The 17,800-nt window shown below is 39.1% G+C and overlaps 1 protein-coding gene across 1 annotated transcript in view; it reads left to right on the top strand.

Annotated features, from left to right (window-relative positions):
- Nucleotides 1-12,041: 12,041 nt before the first annotated feature.
- The window catches only part of cttnbp2 (cortactin binding protein 2), a 92,082-nt gene continuing 86,323 nt past the window's right edge, over nt 12,042-17,800 (top strand). The window contains exon 1 of the mRNA XM_082538119.1: nt 12,042-12,372. Within this exon, the coding sequence (XP_082394245.1) occupies nt 12,244-12,372 (129 nt within the window). The 5' untranslated portion in view covers nt 12,042-12,243. The remainder of the gene's footprint in view (nt 12,373-17,800) is intronic.

Genomic DNA, 17,800 nt, shown 5'->3' on the forward strand with positions numbered 1-17,800 from the left:
GAAAAGTACTCCAGCAACCACTGACTGGTAAAACATCCTCAGGAGCTTCCTGCAGATGTTAAAAGACCTCAGCCTCCTGAGGAAGTACAGTCGGCTTTGGGCTTTTTTATACAGGTGCTCTGTGTTGCATGACCAGTCCAGTTTATTGTCCACCCACAGCCCGAGGTACTTGTACTTGTTGGACTTCATGTCACTGTTGGCTCTGTCATGACTTTTGTATCTTGCCTGGATTCCGGTTCTTTTTTTTTTCTAGTACTTTAGACCATTTGTATCTCTGTTATTTTTATAAACCATTAAAGGTTCAGCTTTTTTTCTTTAGACCATTTTCTGCATATAGGTTTTCTCTCCTGTGAAACTTCACATGTTTCCTGATCAGTATAACATAATGGCACTAAAAACTATCAAAATAAAACTATGAAAGGTACAAAAAAAAAAACCAGAAAAATGAAATGAAATGTTTTCCGACACAGACAAATATAGTAAAATCTATATCTGACAATAACACCTTTTCCCCCTTTGACTTAAAGAAACATTAAGCAGCATTTAAGCTGCCTGGTCTGTTAGCAAATAATTCATCTGAATGACAAACAGGACATAAATGAATATTACAGGGATAACAGGTAAATGCAAAAAGCAGCCACTGGTTAATTTGACCATTCATAGGTAAACTGGTTTATGGACAATTTTACTTTTTAAATGGTGACACTAACCTCAGAGAAAGCTAAACCCATCTGCTGCTTCCTTTGGGAACAAGCACGTTGGTTCAAGGTAAAGCAATCTTATCGCTTGTTGCAGGTGTGTTTATACCTCATATCATTCACAGGAACTGTTTACGGAGCTGCAGAGAATCACTGACCTAACTTATTCAGCACATGTGGTGTAAGTGTGAGCTGATAGCGTTTGTTTTTTGCCTGAGATTAACTCTAGTTCTTCTCTAAAGACTTTCGTTGGTTTAAAATGACATTTGATGTTCAGTTTTAAAGTTAAACCCATAATTTTCAGTGACGGAGACATTTGGGACAATTTTGAAATAAAACTGGCTTTTTCTATGCCTTAACAAGGCAGCTTAGGATTTACAGCGAGGTGGCAGAGCGGTGTGGGACAAAGGACAGCACTAAAACTGCATTTCAAAGACATTTCAAAACCTGGAAAATACTGATTTAAGACGAGTGTGGCGTTTTGTTTGTTCATTTGTTGTTGTTTTTTTGTTTTTTAGAAAAACACAAAGCTTTACATCCTAACCGATTGTCCATTATAATATTTTACCTTGAAGTTGTTGATGTTTCTTTGTGAACAATATGTCACTAAGAATAATTCAAATAGCTTTTTAATCTGAATATTTGTAACAAACGCTCAATAAAAAATAAATTAAAAAAATATGTATAATAAGCCAGTGCTGAAAAATCCTTCAGTGGAAAAATTATGCATGACTCTATCTGCAGTTCATGAACAGAGATGCACAAGTTTCTCAGTAGCAGCAGCTGCCAATCAAAGCTGGCATCATGACATTGCACCCTAATTGTATAGCAAGTAAGAAATTAAAATCAAATCTATCTAAAAGGTGACTCCTTAAACCCAAAATAATGACAAAAAGCATCTTTGGGATATTAGTGGACACAAAAATAACCCCAATTACTTTAGAACAAGGGTCTGAATAATGTCCCATAACATGTTCAGGGTTACCCTCAACTTCAACCCAGTGTGTGTGTCCTCAAAGCATACACTACCTAGGTCCAAGTCTCAATGACTATAGTCGACTTTGGTTATTGTTTCAATAATGACTCTCACATTCTGAGTTCTGTTAGATTCATTATTCTGTTTGGAGTTCACTCGTGTTCTGGTTTTAATTAGTCTGGCCTTCTTAGCATGTTTGCTATCAAATCTTTGTGACTGTCGTAGGTATTTCTGAGTTAGGTTTCTACCTGTCTTATTTTGATAGTCTGTCTCCTGTACATTGCATTTCCTTTTTTTGTCACTCCCCTTAAAATCTTCATCATCTTAGAACCCAAATTTGTGTCAATTTTCCAGTAAGGTATTGACACGCAGTTTGTGGGTATAGGTTAATTGATTAATCCAAATTGCCCATAGGTGTGAATGCGGGAGTGAATGTGAGTGCGAATGGTTGTCTGTCTCTGTGTGTTGGCCCTGCGACAGACTGGCGACCTGTCCAGGGTGTACCCCGCCTCTCGCCCTATGCCAGCTGGGATAGGGTCCAGTGCCCCCCCACGACCCTGAAAAGGATAAGTGGAAGCTAATGGGTGGATGGATGGGTGTATTGATTATCACATTTAATTAGAAATCACAAATTCAGTGAAACAACTCTAAAGATCATTTTATGCTTTTCTAAGGTACCTGTTTTGTATTTCCAATTGAGGTATATGTCTTCGGACTATGGGAGAAACTGGAGTTCAAAACACCTCACAGAAAGCTCAAAGACTTAAAAGCTAAAATAAATAAATAAATAAAAATCTGTCAACTTCCTTCTCTGAGGCAGCTATGCTGCTTTCTTTTATGACCCTGTTCCCCAAACAGTGGGAAAGGCCACTGAGCAGGGTGTGTGGCTGAATGATTGTAAGCTGTTGCACAAAGAATTTTAAAAATTAAAAGGAAGAAGAAAAAACAATTTCTTGATACTTTGAGTGGAATCAGAAAGAGGGCGACACTTTCTAATTATGATATCATAATTTATTAGAGTTTAGAGGCGCTTGTGTGATATGTATGGCTGAAAATACACTGAAACCTATTTATACTCCAGCAGAGGGCGACACATTCTCACATTGAGGAATTTGTTAGAGTCTCAGTTTAATCTCTTTTTTGCATCTGAATATGTAAACAATGTAAACAATAAATATACTTGCTGCGAAGGCAAAAAATGTTTCTGCCATGATCTCAATGCAAAAAATACAAAGAAAAATATATTAAGTAAGATGGTCCTGTTGGCAGTTCTGCATGATATTTATTTACATGTCTCTACTGCAAAAATTGCGCATTTACCAGTGTTGCCCTTTTATTTATTTTTTTTACATTTAACCATAGTACTTACGATGTCTAATAACAGGACATCTTAACATTAGCTATAACTCTTTATCACACTCAAGTTGGAAAACTTGGATTTAAATTCTTTACTGCTGACAACTGTAACGATAAAATAAAAATATAGATCAGTCATAGATTTCAGCCCAAATATTGAACACTGAAAAGATATAAAGTGAGTAAGACGAAATGTCTGTGTTTGAATATTATAAGCTATGCATGCAAATATCGTTATGTGAGTCTTTCACATATGTATGTAGCTGCAGCGCTACATAGTGTGTCAGTACATCTAGATCTCCACAAAGGTACTCCTTAGGTCTATTTTTTGGTCCTCAGAGTAACTGCACCTTTATAAGGATTGAAAACCTCATATAGCGTAATATATGCAATATTAATTCCAATGTTTCCAATGTGCATTAGGTGCAGGAAACGGCCTGAATTTCACCAAATAGAAAAAACGAATTACACAAATTATTGTTTTTACTCTTAGATTTTGAGGTTTTACTTTTTTTAAGTTTTATTTATCATAATCTGATCTTGTGGTGTTAATTATTAAAGACAAAATGTGATCCAGTATATTTGTGGTTTTACACATTTACATGATAGCACCAAAGAAGCTATCACAAAACACATTCATATGTTTCTAGTGTAACATGGTAACTTATTTATCAGATAAATCTGACATAAGTCTCCATTGAACACAGAGTACACAGATGTGATACAAATATAATGTTACATTTTTCAAAATTTTAAATCGTCTTATAATCATTGTAGTGTTTTTTAAGTTGGATTCGGTTTCAGCGGTCATCATATTAAGGAGAGTACTCAAACCAATCTGTTACATATATGTGAAGATATTCTCGGCCATTCATCACAGACCTTCTTTGCAGTTTGTCTTTGCTGGAATGATTTTATTAAAATCATCCAAAGTTGCTTTGCTGAATGAAAATCCATCTATTTCTAGTGTAACTGTTACAGCGTGAAAAGTCTTCTCCTGTTTATCTATAGTATTTGGGGAGGGTACAAATCATTGAACCAATGCTAAATCCACACTCCTATCAGCCTTCTTACCCCTGTGCACGTACTGTGGTCATTCTACCCATATGGAAAAGAAATAGAAAAAACTTGCATCTGATGTGCCCTCCTTCATATAGTGAATCATATAAGGCTTATATGATTTTCTCATGAACATACAAGTTTCATTTATATGATTCTTCAAGCAATCTTATATCTGTTTTCACTCTTGTATGCTTTTCGTACAAGTTTCACACAAGACAGATACAAACGTTATAAGATTTGTATATATATATTCTATATGGGTAAAGCTAATGCCCAAAAAGACGTTTAAATTTCATCTTATCATCTTTATCTGTCATTATTGGCCATAGAGCTTCAGGTACCTCATAACCAGTGTTGCAACTGTTTTAAACTTCTGTAGCTACTGATGCTCCTGCACCCGCTCCCATGTTTTATCATCATTTTACCCTTTTAGTTACAGTCCTCGTCAGTTTTATTGTACGAAATAGCTCATTGTAGACAATGACGAACAAACATCAGAGCACAAGTTCATCCATTTTTAGTGAAAGAGGCCTTTAAGGATATTACCCTTACAAGGACACTCTTCTCCTTCAGATTTAAATTCATTTATACCTTTCCTCTCTGGCTAGTTTTGCTGAGTGAGTCTTTAAAATAAAATTGGAGGAAAAAACCCACAGAGAATAGAGCCTTTCACTATTTAGTACAAGCACCTGCTCCATCCACTCATGAGCCATGGGCTAGAGATTAAACAGAGGGAGACAGTGTGAGGGAGAAAATGAAGGGAAGATGCAAGGTGAATGGAGAGACTGGAGCTCAGAGAGAGAAGAAAAACAGTTCAGCCAGAATGGTGACTGAACAGAGGTCTGGTTCAGCTACTGGCAGCCCCTCAGGGACAATCAGACAGAGATGTGGCCTAGATCCCAGAGCTTCATGCCCACCTCCTCCTCCTTCCATTTCCTCTCGCAGACTGTAGAGTCACTATCTAAACCTTCCATGTCCTCCTGTTTGAAGCGATGGCCAGGATATGGGATCCAGGGCTCGTTGTATCCCGTCTTCTTGTTTTCTTTCCTGTCTCCCTGCTGGCCGACCAATGCCTCAGAGCACACAGGCTCCGGTGATGGCCTGGCCTGTAAGTCCATTACTCTATCATCAACAAAAAGGGAGTCATTGTACTTACTGTGTGCCCCAACAATAAGCAAGTTAATATGAGCCATGTATTCCCGCAGGGATTCTGATGATCATCATTTACGCTCAAGGCTGCTGCACTGTCTTCTCATCCATGATCTCCCTTCCTGTAATAGAACCCTTGGACCTTGTTTATGGGTCAAATTGACACGTAAGTAATGAGGCTGCTGCCACATCCAGCACAGAAGAAGCATTGAAACACAGCCTCTTCCCCATTACTAGGTAGTTTTCCAGTAAATACACAATACATTTACAAATGATCATGTACGGCTGAGGCTAAAAAATGTACTCAGTTAACCTATAATATGACACTGTACTCACATTAAATGTGAATTATAATCAGGCAGCCAAGGCAACTATTTGAAATAAAAATAGCCCCTAAAATAGGACTAAATGTTACTCCACCCTCTTTCTACTCACATGTAAAAATTTGTACTTTGTTGACTTGCATGCTCCTCACATTGAAGAGACTTTCATGCATTAGTATTCACATGTTTTCATATGCTACTGATGTTATTCAGGTCCTAACATCATTACAGAGGCTGAACTGGAGGCAATGTTATCCATATACTTCATACCTCATATCAGTGACTTCCCCCGTGATGGTGCAGGCCTCCCTTCTACGCTCCAGTCAGGCCAATTACAGAAAATATAATTAGACCAAGCTGGCACTGAGTCAGTGTTCTGTTAGATATAGTGAGCAAACTAACTGAGCTGCCTTCAGCTGCTTGTAGATGATAAAGTCTGCACATGACCTTGCACATGCAGGGTCCTGAATAGCAGCACTTAAAGTACTTGGAACTATGTGAGTGAAATTTAAACTAAATAGATAAATAAAAAAGGTAGGAATTAATTATTACCAGGAGAAAAACACACACATATTACTTATTTTTAGGAATATGGGTCAATTTCTGTCCCTATAGGTACAGTCCACACAACTGTGGTGCCTAGAGCCAGTTACTGGACCTAAAGATAACTGTGTTACCTTTCTGAGATACAAAAAGGTATACATTCATACTATGATACCGGGAACTGATGTTATAAAATAAGTATTATTTTATGCTCCCATTTCAAGGTTTTACAGTCTGTAATTAAAGTTTCATTCTGTTTCAGTGGAGGCAAAGTAGTACAATGGTTAATGCTATTCCCTCACAACAAAAAGTTTTGGGGTTGAACTCTTCTGCTGAGCTTTTTTCTCCATGTTCTTTGCAGGTTTTCTTTGAGTGAGCTGCCAATTGCTTGATACTCCAAAATATAATAAGATTCCTCCACTGCTATTTCTACGTCTTCTATTTCTTCGAATTCTACAACCCCAATTCCAAAAAGGTCAGGACGTTGTGTAAAATATAAATAAAAAACAGAATGCAATGTTTTCCAAATCGTATAAACATATATTTTATTCGCAATAGAACATAGAAAACATAAAATGATTAACAAAGCCATTTTAATATTTTCACGAAAAATATATCATGCTGAATTTGATGGCAACACGTCTCAAAAAAGTTAGGATAAAATTTCGATAAATAAATGGTACTTACAGCTGGAGGGATATTTTGTAACTAATTTGGTTAATTGGCAGCAGGTCAGAAACATTATTCAATACAAAAGAAAAATCTTATGGAGACAAAGTTTCTGCATATTTGTGGAACAATTCAAGGATAAATTTGGCCTTGAATATCTCATCATCTGCAGTACATAATGTCATTATAAGTTTCTGAGAATGTGGAAAAATGTCTTCGGGGACAAGGCTAAAAATCAGTACTGGATGCCCATGATCTTTTGGCTCTGAGCTTACACTACATTAATGCAACCATAATGCTATCATGGAAATCAGTGTTCAAAATGGATCTATAGACTGTTATGCTGGCAACTAGTAAACCAGACATTTAAATTTTGCTGGCTTAGATAGTCAGTGCCAGAAATACTAAATGTTACTAAATGTTAAATGTATTATCTTTATTTTATTAACATGTAACTTAACAGATAACATGCAGTACTTCACATTAAGGTACTGTTGCTCGATGTTAAAAATGACCAAAAAAGTAGTTATACATTGGTTTTTTCAGTATAATACACTGGTCAACTAGGTTTTGTTTCTCTTCTCTTTTATATGATTAGCAAATTGGACCCTACACATTTCCAAATGCACTTGCTTCTGGCTCCAAAAAAGCCAACATGGCACCAGCCATAAATCTAAAATCAAGGCTTCACAATCCGGAGTCCACAAAGTAACAGGTGATGTTGCAACAGATATGTAATCTATGGAAACAAGCAAAATCTTCACATTCCTTTAATGTTTTTCAAGTTATGTCAGTTGTCTACACTCACTGGGACTCAGCCATTCTCCCCTGATATCTAATGCCAGTGATCATAGCCTAAGGAGAATTGTCAGACTGCTTTGAGTTGATGGGAAAGCATCAGTAATTCAAATAACCACATATTAAATCCAAGGTATGGAGAAGAGCATACTTTGAATCCACAGCACATGGAACCATGGTTTAAATGTAACCATTTCTTTAAATGGTCACAATTAACTTTCAATAACATCTCCAGAGTAGTCATGAGAGCTCCATGTGTGCTGCTCTACATCAGAGTGAAACACGAGTTTGGCATTTGACATATCAAGATAGAGTAAGAAAAAGAGGAAAAAAATCTCAGCAGGAAAGGGAGAATTTTATGTGTAAATTTCCCTGAGGATAACAGAAAAGTGGGAAACGTGTGGTGTAAATTGTAGGCGTGTCAGATCAAAGAAAAAAATTAAATCATAGTTGAATGAATCTGATTTTTAAAGTTCTGAGGTGAACTGTTGACATTTCTCCCATTTCTAAAAGATTGCTTAAAGAAGTTTTATGCTTCGACTTTAAATATCAGGAATCTATGTTTATTAACAGCCTACACAAAGGCTTTTAAGGTAGCAGTAATCAAATCACTACTTAAAAAAAGTCAATAATTGATCGATTTGTCTTATAAACCAATTCTTAACTTTCATTTTATTTCAGGAATTCTCGAATTCCTTTATTGTTTCTTTAATTCCTTTATTGTTTCCTCTATTCCTTTGCGAAGGAATAGAGGAAACGGTTTAGAGTGCAACAGCCCAGAAACAGCACCAGTAAAAGTTCCAAATGATCTTATGTCCCCTACAGTGGACAGATCCTGCTAGACCGACATGTTATGTGCAGCACTCAATGTCACTCACCACAATATTTTGCGGCAGAGATTAGAAAAAAACATTGGTAATAAAGAAACTGCACTGCAGTTGTTTGAATCATATCTATCTGATAGAAATGATCCCATCCATTGTGTAAATGGGGAGTCTCCTTCACACACAAAAGTTAGTCACAGCTTACCACAGGGTTCGATGTAAGTATTTCTTCTTCTCTCATCTCCTTCCACTCTGTGTGTTTATATGTCACTGCTTTATTTAATCATCTGTAGTTATTGAAATTTGGCTCTCTTTCCATAGTTTTGCAACTGAATTGAATTATTTTTCAACATTTAACAATTCCCAGATTTTCCTTAAAACTACTTGCAAATTAAGCACATTATCACACTTCTGGTGAAACCAAAATATACCTCATTAATCAACACACAGTCAAGCCCTCAATGAAAGCAGGAAACGTCAATCATGCAACATGTGACCTAAATGGAGATTTAATAACATCATTCCAGAAGTCCAGGCTGGATCAGCATCAGTTAATCCTAAACGCCACATCTGGGAGCTGGGAGAGCCCCATCCTCTATCCTCTGTTTTTCTGGGATAAACAGAATCAGAACTGAGAGATTTGAACTCCGAGCATCAACTTGTGTAAGATTAACAGTGGGGCTTATAATTTGAAATTCTTTGCTTTTTGGCTGTTGTTGGTGTGTATTCTCGTGGCTATTGAATACAAGCCTGATTGTCTGTTTAAGGCTCATTTTTGTAGGTTTTTTTTGCTCAAGTTTGCAGCTACATTCAGCTATTGAAACATTTGTCAAATGTACATTGGCACTTATTTGTGTGTAGTGTGCTAAATATGGGTGCTTTTTAAGTCTTGAGCAAGAAGTCATTAAAAGTGCAGTTTACTTAAGAAAAAACAACTAAAAGCTTGTTCAGTGCTGCAAACCACTTGTCATGCAAGTATTCGCAGGAACGAATGAGCATGTGAGGTTTTGATGGTTTGTAAAGGGCAGAAGAGGACGGATGAAGAGTCACTGTACTAATTTAATGAAGGAGTGCACTGTGCTAAAGTACAATTTTTAAGTAGTTGTACTAGAGTTCTTTCCATTAGTTCTCCATTTACACTGACAGTAAAAGTTGTCAACTGGTATAACGTAGCGTTTTTAGCAGGACAAATGTTTCGTCACTCATCCAAGTGACTTCTTCAGTCTCAGCTGACTGTAGGTTTCCCCACTCTTATAAACACTACCTTTGCACATTGACTGAAACTAGCACCACTGATGAACAATGGACTGTGAGGTCAGTTTCTTGATCATTAATATGCAAATTGCCATGACCACTGATCAACAACCACTGATCAAAAACCATTAATCTATGGTCACTGCCATGAGTACCATTCACAGAGAGTTGGGGAATGGCTGCAATAACAGCATTGTGGCCTTAGGCCCCCTCCTTGATTCAGAGATGGTCTTTCCTTTTTCACATAAATGGCCTCCTTGACGCCGCGCTCAAACCAGCGTTCCTCCCTGTCCAGGATGTGTACATCCTCATCATTGAAAGAGTGTCCACTGGCCAACACAGAGGGTTAACTCCTCTGTGTTGTGCCATCCACGTCACAGAGGTTGTTTGGTTTCCCCGATGTATAAATCAAGGGAATCCTCCTGGCACTTAACAGCGTACACTATATTACTTTGTTTTGTGTCAGGGGACCTGATCCTTGGGGAGGACCATTTTTTTGGCAGAGTGGGTTTTGGGGTTTCAAAGCCACAGAGACTCAGTGTTTAGAAAAAATGTGTCCTAACTGTTCCGATACTCCTGACACATAATTGATCGCTGAGGGTTTTCACTTAGGCAGCAGTTGTCCTTCTTCTCTCTATGATCGCCTGGAGCTTTCTTTAGGTGTCTTCCCAGCTTTGACAAATGTCCACCTGGAATGACCAGATTTACTCAGGGCCTTCTTGATATGGCGTTCTTCTGCCTTCTTGGCCGCTCAGACTGTGGGGATGGTGTTCGCTCTGTGTTGTAGTGTCCTGATGACATCCAGTTTGTGCTCTAGTAGATGATGAGTCAAACCTTAGATACTGAGTTGTATGCGCTGGTTTACGGTACACATCAGCTTTTAAATGTCCCAATAACTGATGGACATGGGTCTCATTTCAGGGGTTTATAAGTATTTTTGTCACTGAGCAGTGAAATATTTTTCTCATGATAGTCTTTCTGGTTTTGCTAAACTGTGCACCCACCCTTGTCTGCCAGAAGGACATTAATGTTAATGTTATTGTCATTACAAAGTGATGTGAGAGTCTTCCTCTCCTCCATGCTGATGTTGGATGATAGGGGCTTTACATTGCTGAGAAAGGATAAACCTTTGATCCTCAGTTGCTCTGCTTCCACATTTGTATTTTTGTGTTTCAAACTGCTGTTACGCTACAACCAGATGAAGAGAATCAACTTTTTGGGGATTTCCTTACCTGGATGATTGAGCAAGCATCAAGGCAACATCATTGCTAGGTTTAAGTAAAGAAATGAATGAATTACATTATTGAAATACATATACAAATTGTTAATAATGATAATTTCACTGAAAGCTGTTTATGTTTTATTCATGTTTTTTCTTTATGAAGCTTTTCTATAGTGTAACACTGTAGAGTTATTACAAATTAGAATGAGACTTTCACTGATCTGTGAATCTCTTAAGCAGTAGCCTTTCAGCATATAATAACCTGAAATTCTGTTTGGATGTTATGAGATTGAGAAGGCTTTTCATTAAGTGAAAATTATGATGTCAAAGTGAAGTTGATTATTTATAAAGACTGCACACCATAAGTAGACTAACTATAAGAATTTTTAATGTACGTTTTGTGATTTCAGTGACCTTGACTTTAAACCTTTAAATTTTGGATATATTTCAGTCAAACTTTATTTATTTGCAAAAATATGGAAAAACCTTTAACTTGGACTTGCACTCTAAGTTAAATGTACCGAGTGTAAAACCTTACTGCTAGATAGATTCAGTAGATTACATTTTTCAGTCAGCTGGAATATGTTTTCTTACCCCTCCCAATTCAAGTACATAATTCCATCTATGGTGGCCTCTGTGTGCCTCGTATCTGGCCAGTATTTAGCCAGTGTCCATCTCAAGCGCTATATTCAAGATCGTAGGGTAACATGGGGGCTTCCACAAACTAGCACCGCTTCTATGTATTTTTAATGGATTAATTATAAGTTAATGAGAATGCATTAGCTGATGAAAGATGTATTTACATACTAATGAAACTATATTTATTAATACAACATTCTATTTTTGTATTAAAGAATCTAATAAAAAAAAACTACTGTACTTTAATGATTGTTGACTCACTGCATTAGTTTGTGGTGTTACATGAACACCCAGCTCTTTATGACTGTCAGGTGATATCATTGTAATGCATGTCTTGGAAATAAGGCAATTTTTAAATAAAGACATTTTTAACATCTTAATGTTTATTATAGTTACAAAAGGCTTCTGATCAAAGTTTGAAAAGCACTCATTTGTTGATTTTATAGCTACAGTGGTCAACAAATGCTGTTGTCAATCAGCCTGTCAGAAAGCACCTCCTTTCCAGTTGGGAGCGCACCGGGTCTTCTCATCTGGATTTTACGCGTAGCTCGGTCCACGCCCACATTGCCCACCCCCTCCCAGCTGCAGCACCCCGCACGCATTCAGTTGTAGGCTTTTAACGACGGACACTTGTCATCTTTTCCCCTCACTTCAGATTGTCAAATCTCGTTTGTCTTTCCTCTTCCATGGCCGCGCGTGCTGAGATTTGCGTTCAGCAGTGCAATAGTTAATGAGTGCCGGATGCGCCCTCACTCCAGCAGACCGCTACAGTACGAAGATGGCGTCGGAGGGAGCCAGCGGAGAGCAGCCTCCCCCGGTACAAACACTGGCAACCACCGTGCTGGGCAGCGTTGACACGGTAGGAAGCTTTGGGAAAAAGCGAAAGCCACACGTGTGTTTTTATCGGCGTGTTCCTTTATCAGGCACCCAGGAAAGAGGGCGAAATGTCGCGCGCATCTATTTTCGCACGGGCTCGTGAAGCAACAGCGGTGGCCAGCGCGAGCCTCGCGACAATGTCTGGGGAAAAACAAGGGCTTCGTCTCTGCTTGGGCTGATGAATAACCCATAATTACTCTCAGTAGCCTCCGTAAAAGCCAGAACAGTGTTGGTTTTCCCCCCAGCAGTGAATTCTTTTGTTCTCCTCTAGCGGCTGCTTTAAAGGCAGGCATCCCTCAGTTGTAATGTAATCGTGTGCTTGATGGAAGAGAAAGCGTCGGTGGCTGTACAGGTTGATATACAGTATTACATTGCAGTAAATGAGTTAATGCGTAGAGACTTGGAGCGAGCTGTTCGCCTGGCTGCAGGAGACTTAAAACTGAGTATAGATTTATTAAAGCTGTCGTTTGCTCCCCCAAAGCTCCGCCGCTAGAGGTGAAATCTTTTTCATTCCATCTTGATTTTGTCTAAATTTTTCCGCAAACGATGAACACTTGGCATGTGGAGCTAAGTGTGGTGTGAAAGTGGTTTATTTAAATTGGCAGTCCTTAGAGACCTCACAGGCTTCCATAGATTCAGACTGTCAGACCTGAGGACTCAAGGCTTAAGCTTTTTTTCTTTTTCTTTTTTTTCTTCAAGCAGTCCTTTGTTATCACCAGCTGGTTTTGGGTTTCACATGTGTACAAGCACCTAGTTGTGATTTCTCTGTGCCCTTTCTCAGGTCACAGCAGCTCAGCACCCCCTATGTGCAAATGGATCGGTCTGTTGCCCCATCCGGCAGTAGGCCATGAAACCTTCCCGTCCTTTTGCTTGTTCCATGATATAACCTGTCTGACTGCTGTTATTGACTGGAACCCTGAGGCAGGATGAGCAGTGACACTCTTTTTAGTTTGTCCTTGTTTCAACTTTGTTACACATACAGCAAGTTTAGAAGAAAAAAAAATACCTCTTTGGATGAGAGTTTGAAGAGGTAGGCTAGTGGAAATGTGTGGTGTTGCAATAATAGAACAGCAGCCACAGTCCCTGAGGTGGGTGGGTGGTAGTGTGGGTGTTGAGGAGATGGTGGGAGAAGAGCTGTGGGGGTGAGTGGAGGGCAGAGCCAGTGAAAAGGAAGAGGAGGGGGTGCTGGCCCCGTTCACCATACACCTTTCTAAATTGGTCTTAATTTCAGTGACTCAGCTGGCATAGCTGGGAGTACTGTGTCAGCCAGCCCCCACCCCCTCTTGAGCGTGCTCAGTACTGCCTGGAAGCTGCTTTACATTTAGCGTTGAGGCGAACAGGTGCGGCGGAGACATGGGAGTCAGGCAGCCACCTCACCTCTTCAGTACCAGTGCACTCTCCCTTTTCCAGGTTCCAGGGGGCTTCCGCCTTGATGGCCTCCCACTCCCCCCTTCTCACCACCAACACCAACACCATGCCTGCAGTGGTTAAATAAAGCACTTTGCTCTTTGCTTACCCCTGTCAGACTCTGTTGTTGGCCTGAGCGGGGGGAAGTTTCTCGTTTGTGAGGATTCTGAAGTGAGGGTGGTTCAGAGAGGCTTTAGAGGTCAGTGAAAGGCACTCTGCCTGTCACCTCCCACCCATTTAATAGATGTTAGTGAATCAGACAGTATGTCTAGAAACTGAATTCTTTAAATGTTTCATAAAAAAACATGAGCACATAAACAAACAGGATTAACCCAGAGTGAACTACTTAATTGGGCAGTGCTAGGAAATTTTGCTTTTAAAAGAAACTTGTAACTCTACAGGATTGTCACTGAAAAGTACGACATTGCCTACAGAGGACGGTCAAGTGTCATTGTAGAATAGTTTTGTGTTACCAGATATACACCTTTGCAATTCCTTGTGGATGTTGTCCAGATGCTCTAACTTAGACCTTTCTTTAAATGATGTAATGACTTGATGTTGGTAGCATTTCCTTTACCAAATAACAAACACCAATCCTGTTAGCTTCCTTCTGACTGACAGCTTTTGTTGACTTTAATGCTAACTGCTGTTTTGGAACTGTATCTTTCACCTCGTAATCAGCAAACACTGTTGAGGAGATGCTGTACTGCAGGTGTGGTTGTTAATTGGAGATCTTTGCAGCTGCCATGTTCAGAATACTGTAGATTCTGGTAGTTTATAATGTGTTATCCTTTCAGAAAAATGAAGCTAGCGTGAATGTTCAGTTCCTCAAAAGGTCACTTGAGGTTGACTCCAAAAGCGAATCAATCCCCATAGACTTGCATATGAAAAGGTCCAAATTTACAAAAGTAAAAACGTGTTTATAGCACAGGTATAGCCAGTTGGTGCGTGTTTAGAATCACCACTACTAATTGGAGTCACTAAACTGGACTTCTTCACTATATTTATGCCTTTTGAAACATTTTAATGGAATTATCTGAAAATCAATATGGCTTGCTGTGTGTCACTGACCATTTAAGATGTGTTTGTCAGTGCCTTGCTGTGGTGCAGTTTATAGATACAACTTGCTAAGCCACCTTCTAGCATTAGCTAATGATATGGTAACTTCCGGTACCAAAGAACTAACATGTTGCCAAAGCTGAGGCTTCAAAATGTGGAGTCTGAAACCAGTAGGTGATGTCACAATGGTTATAACCATCTTTTGCATACAGTGTATGGTTTCAGCATCAGTGTCTGATTACTTGTTTTGTTACAATCTGATAATGCTGTTAATTAAAGAAATATGCAAAATATTCCTTTAACTGTGACAAGATTGTCCCTCATCTTTAAATCTTATCATTGTTGTCTGGCAGAATTGTTGCGTAACAGCAGCCTAAGAGTGGCCAGGGGTGTTTATGGGGGATATGCTGCCATGTTGGACGAGTGCCATTAACATGAGTGGCTGTAATGTCGCTGCTGAAGCTTCTTCCTGACAACAAATTTGCTGTGCTCTGATATGGGGGAGTTCAAATGACCATGTAAACAAGTTGGAGAAGTCATCAGAAAAGATTAAACGTTATATTTGTACAACCTATTAAGCGGGGCATTTCACTCAAATTACAGTACAAAAATGTGGCTCCAAGTGAAATGACACAGGCCTTATTAAGTGGACTGGGGCTAACAGTGAACAAGCCGATGAATGCTGGCAAGGCTGCTCATGCCCTTGGTGCATGGCTCACGGCTCATGGAACAAATTAGAGTTTGCTTCTTCCCTCACCTGATCACTGTGCACAGATGCCAGACTAACCCCCCCATTAACTCTACTGCTTTCACCTCACACCACCCACAACCCAAGGTCTTGTGACAGGAGGACACCAGCTAAGGGTGGACATCCATCAAGGCCCCCTGACTCATCCAATTTGTTTGAGCGGTGAAAACACTGCTGGGAAAGGGGAACTTGAGGATTGATTGGAAGCCTGGATGCGAATCAATCCCATAGAATCTCTTCTGCTTTTATTTCCAGTCTTCAGAATAAAAACATGCTTTGACTAAACTGTGATGTGATTGACACACTACTTTTCAGCTTCTTGTTCTGAGAAGAGAAAGCCTCTTCTCACCAATACGGGCCTATCTAAAAGCTTTCAAGGACAAGAGTGTTCCTTTATAAGGCAACATTAGCTCATTTGTTAGTTGTTTGAGCTTGAACTTTCTCTATTAATAACAATGCCATTAGAAGACACACAGAGGTAGTATGTTACAGAAATCTCTGATTCTGATGTTCAGTCATATTCCTTGTGAGAGTGCTCTGTAGACATGTGCAAGACTTTGATGAAATGAAGAAATGTTGGCGGAGGTTTTGAAGGAGGATACTAAATCAGGTTTAAATGGCCGTCTGACAACTGACACCTCAAGAAAGAGCAGGCAGCAATCAGTCTGATGTAGCTGAAACACTCTTGCTATTCTCATTCGTTAGTTGCACTGAACAAATAGTCTAGTGAAAAGCTTCTATATTTTGCAACTGGTTGTGGTGCTTTTTAGCAGTTGGTTAAAAGAGGCCAACAAGGTAATTAGAATTTCTTCTGTCTGTCCTCTTCCTGGGAAGTTACATCATCGTATTTATTTAGCTGTCTGGCTAAAAATGCCGCTCATTTTTCTCACATTGGTTTGACTTTAAAAGAAGACAGTGACTTTAAAGGTTTCTTAACAAGACATTTTGACTCTTTGCTTTGAAATGCTGTCAGATCTGTTGGGTTATTCGGGGACGTGAGCAGAGAGTAAAGTAAAAGTAAAAGCAACAATGCAATGTTAAAAATGTTTTCCTGTGCACTGAAGCCTCAAACATTGCTGTCAACAGAGCTGCATGTGAGAGCTCACAGTTGCTCCCTAATATGAAGTCTGATTATAGTCGTGTGCAAGCAAAGCAACCCACAAAAACCAAATGAATGTTTTTCTTTTACTGTACTGAGAACACATCTTAATCAGTATTTCCTGCTGTGCGCTACATGTGACGAAGGGCAATCTTGGTCACTGTGCTGACTTAATTCTCCCAATATTCTGTGGAGTTCACTTCAGATGTTCATCACACATGATGAAGCACAAGTAAAATCACAATCAGTGTACTTTGTTAATCCCAGAGGAAGAAATTACTATTAGCAAAATGTATCAGGATTAAAAAGGACTTTGTTGGCACAATGATCTCTTCAGCAGCATTATCAATCTCTAAATAAAAGGCTGGAACATAACTGTATTTTGTAAACTCCAAAAATAAAGTTCTGATTTTCTTAAATATTTCTTTTATCTTTGTAGCATAAATAACATGATTCAACATCAGGCAAAGCAAGAAGATCAGAGAACAAGGGGACTAATTCAAAAAGAGGGCAGAGGCAGTACATAGCAATTTTAGAAGTTGACCGGAAAAGGCTTGAGGGAAGCATGAAGTGCTCTGCTTGCTCACAATTACATCCATCTCCACCCATTGGCCCTGCAGTTACTACTGACCAAATAGGTGCTTAATGACCTACCCAAATGTAATCAGACCTTAATGGCTTGGAGATAGGATGGCTAGCCTGACTTTAGAACTGCACTTAACCCTCTCAGGCTCAAATTAACTTTTTGTTGCTAATGCACAACCAAGTCCTGCAGTGGCACGTCTGAGTAAAAAAACCTCATAAAATATGTATGTGGGGTAATCAGGTTGTTAGTTTTTAACTGTTGCAAATTGGCAACACCTGCCTCGAGAGGGTTAATGAGACCAGTTGGAGACTGGGAGCAAGTAGAACATTAGTTACATAGGCTAAAGAAGGCGCTGCCATTGGCTGCTAAAGGTAAAATATCCATCAAGGTCTAAACTTTTCTTGTCCCAGGTTGTAAACACGTTAATTTTATAGCTGGAATTGCATACGGTGGCATCCAAAGTGGCGTGCAGAAAGATTTTGACAGAATCTGTGGCAAGATCTGAAAACTGC

The sequence above is a fragment of the Aulonocara stuartgranti genome, assembly GCF_965226115.1.
Source record: "Aulonocara stuartgranti genome assembly, chromosome: 7".
NCBI classification, from domain to species: Eukaryota; Metazoa; Chordata; class Actinopteri; order Cichliformes; family Cichlidae; genus Aulonocara; species Aulonocara stuartgranti.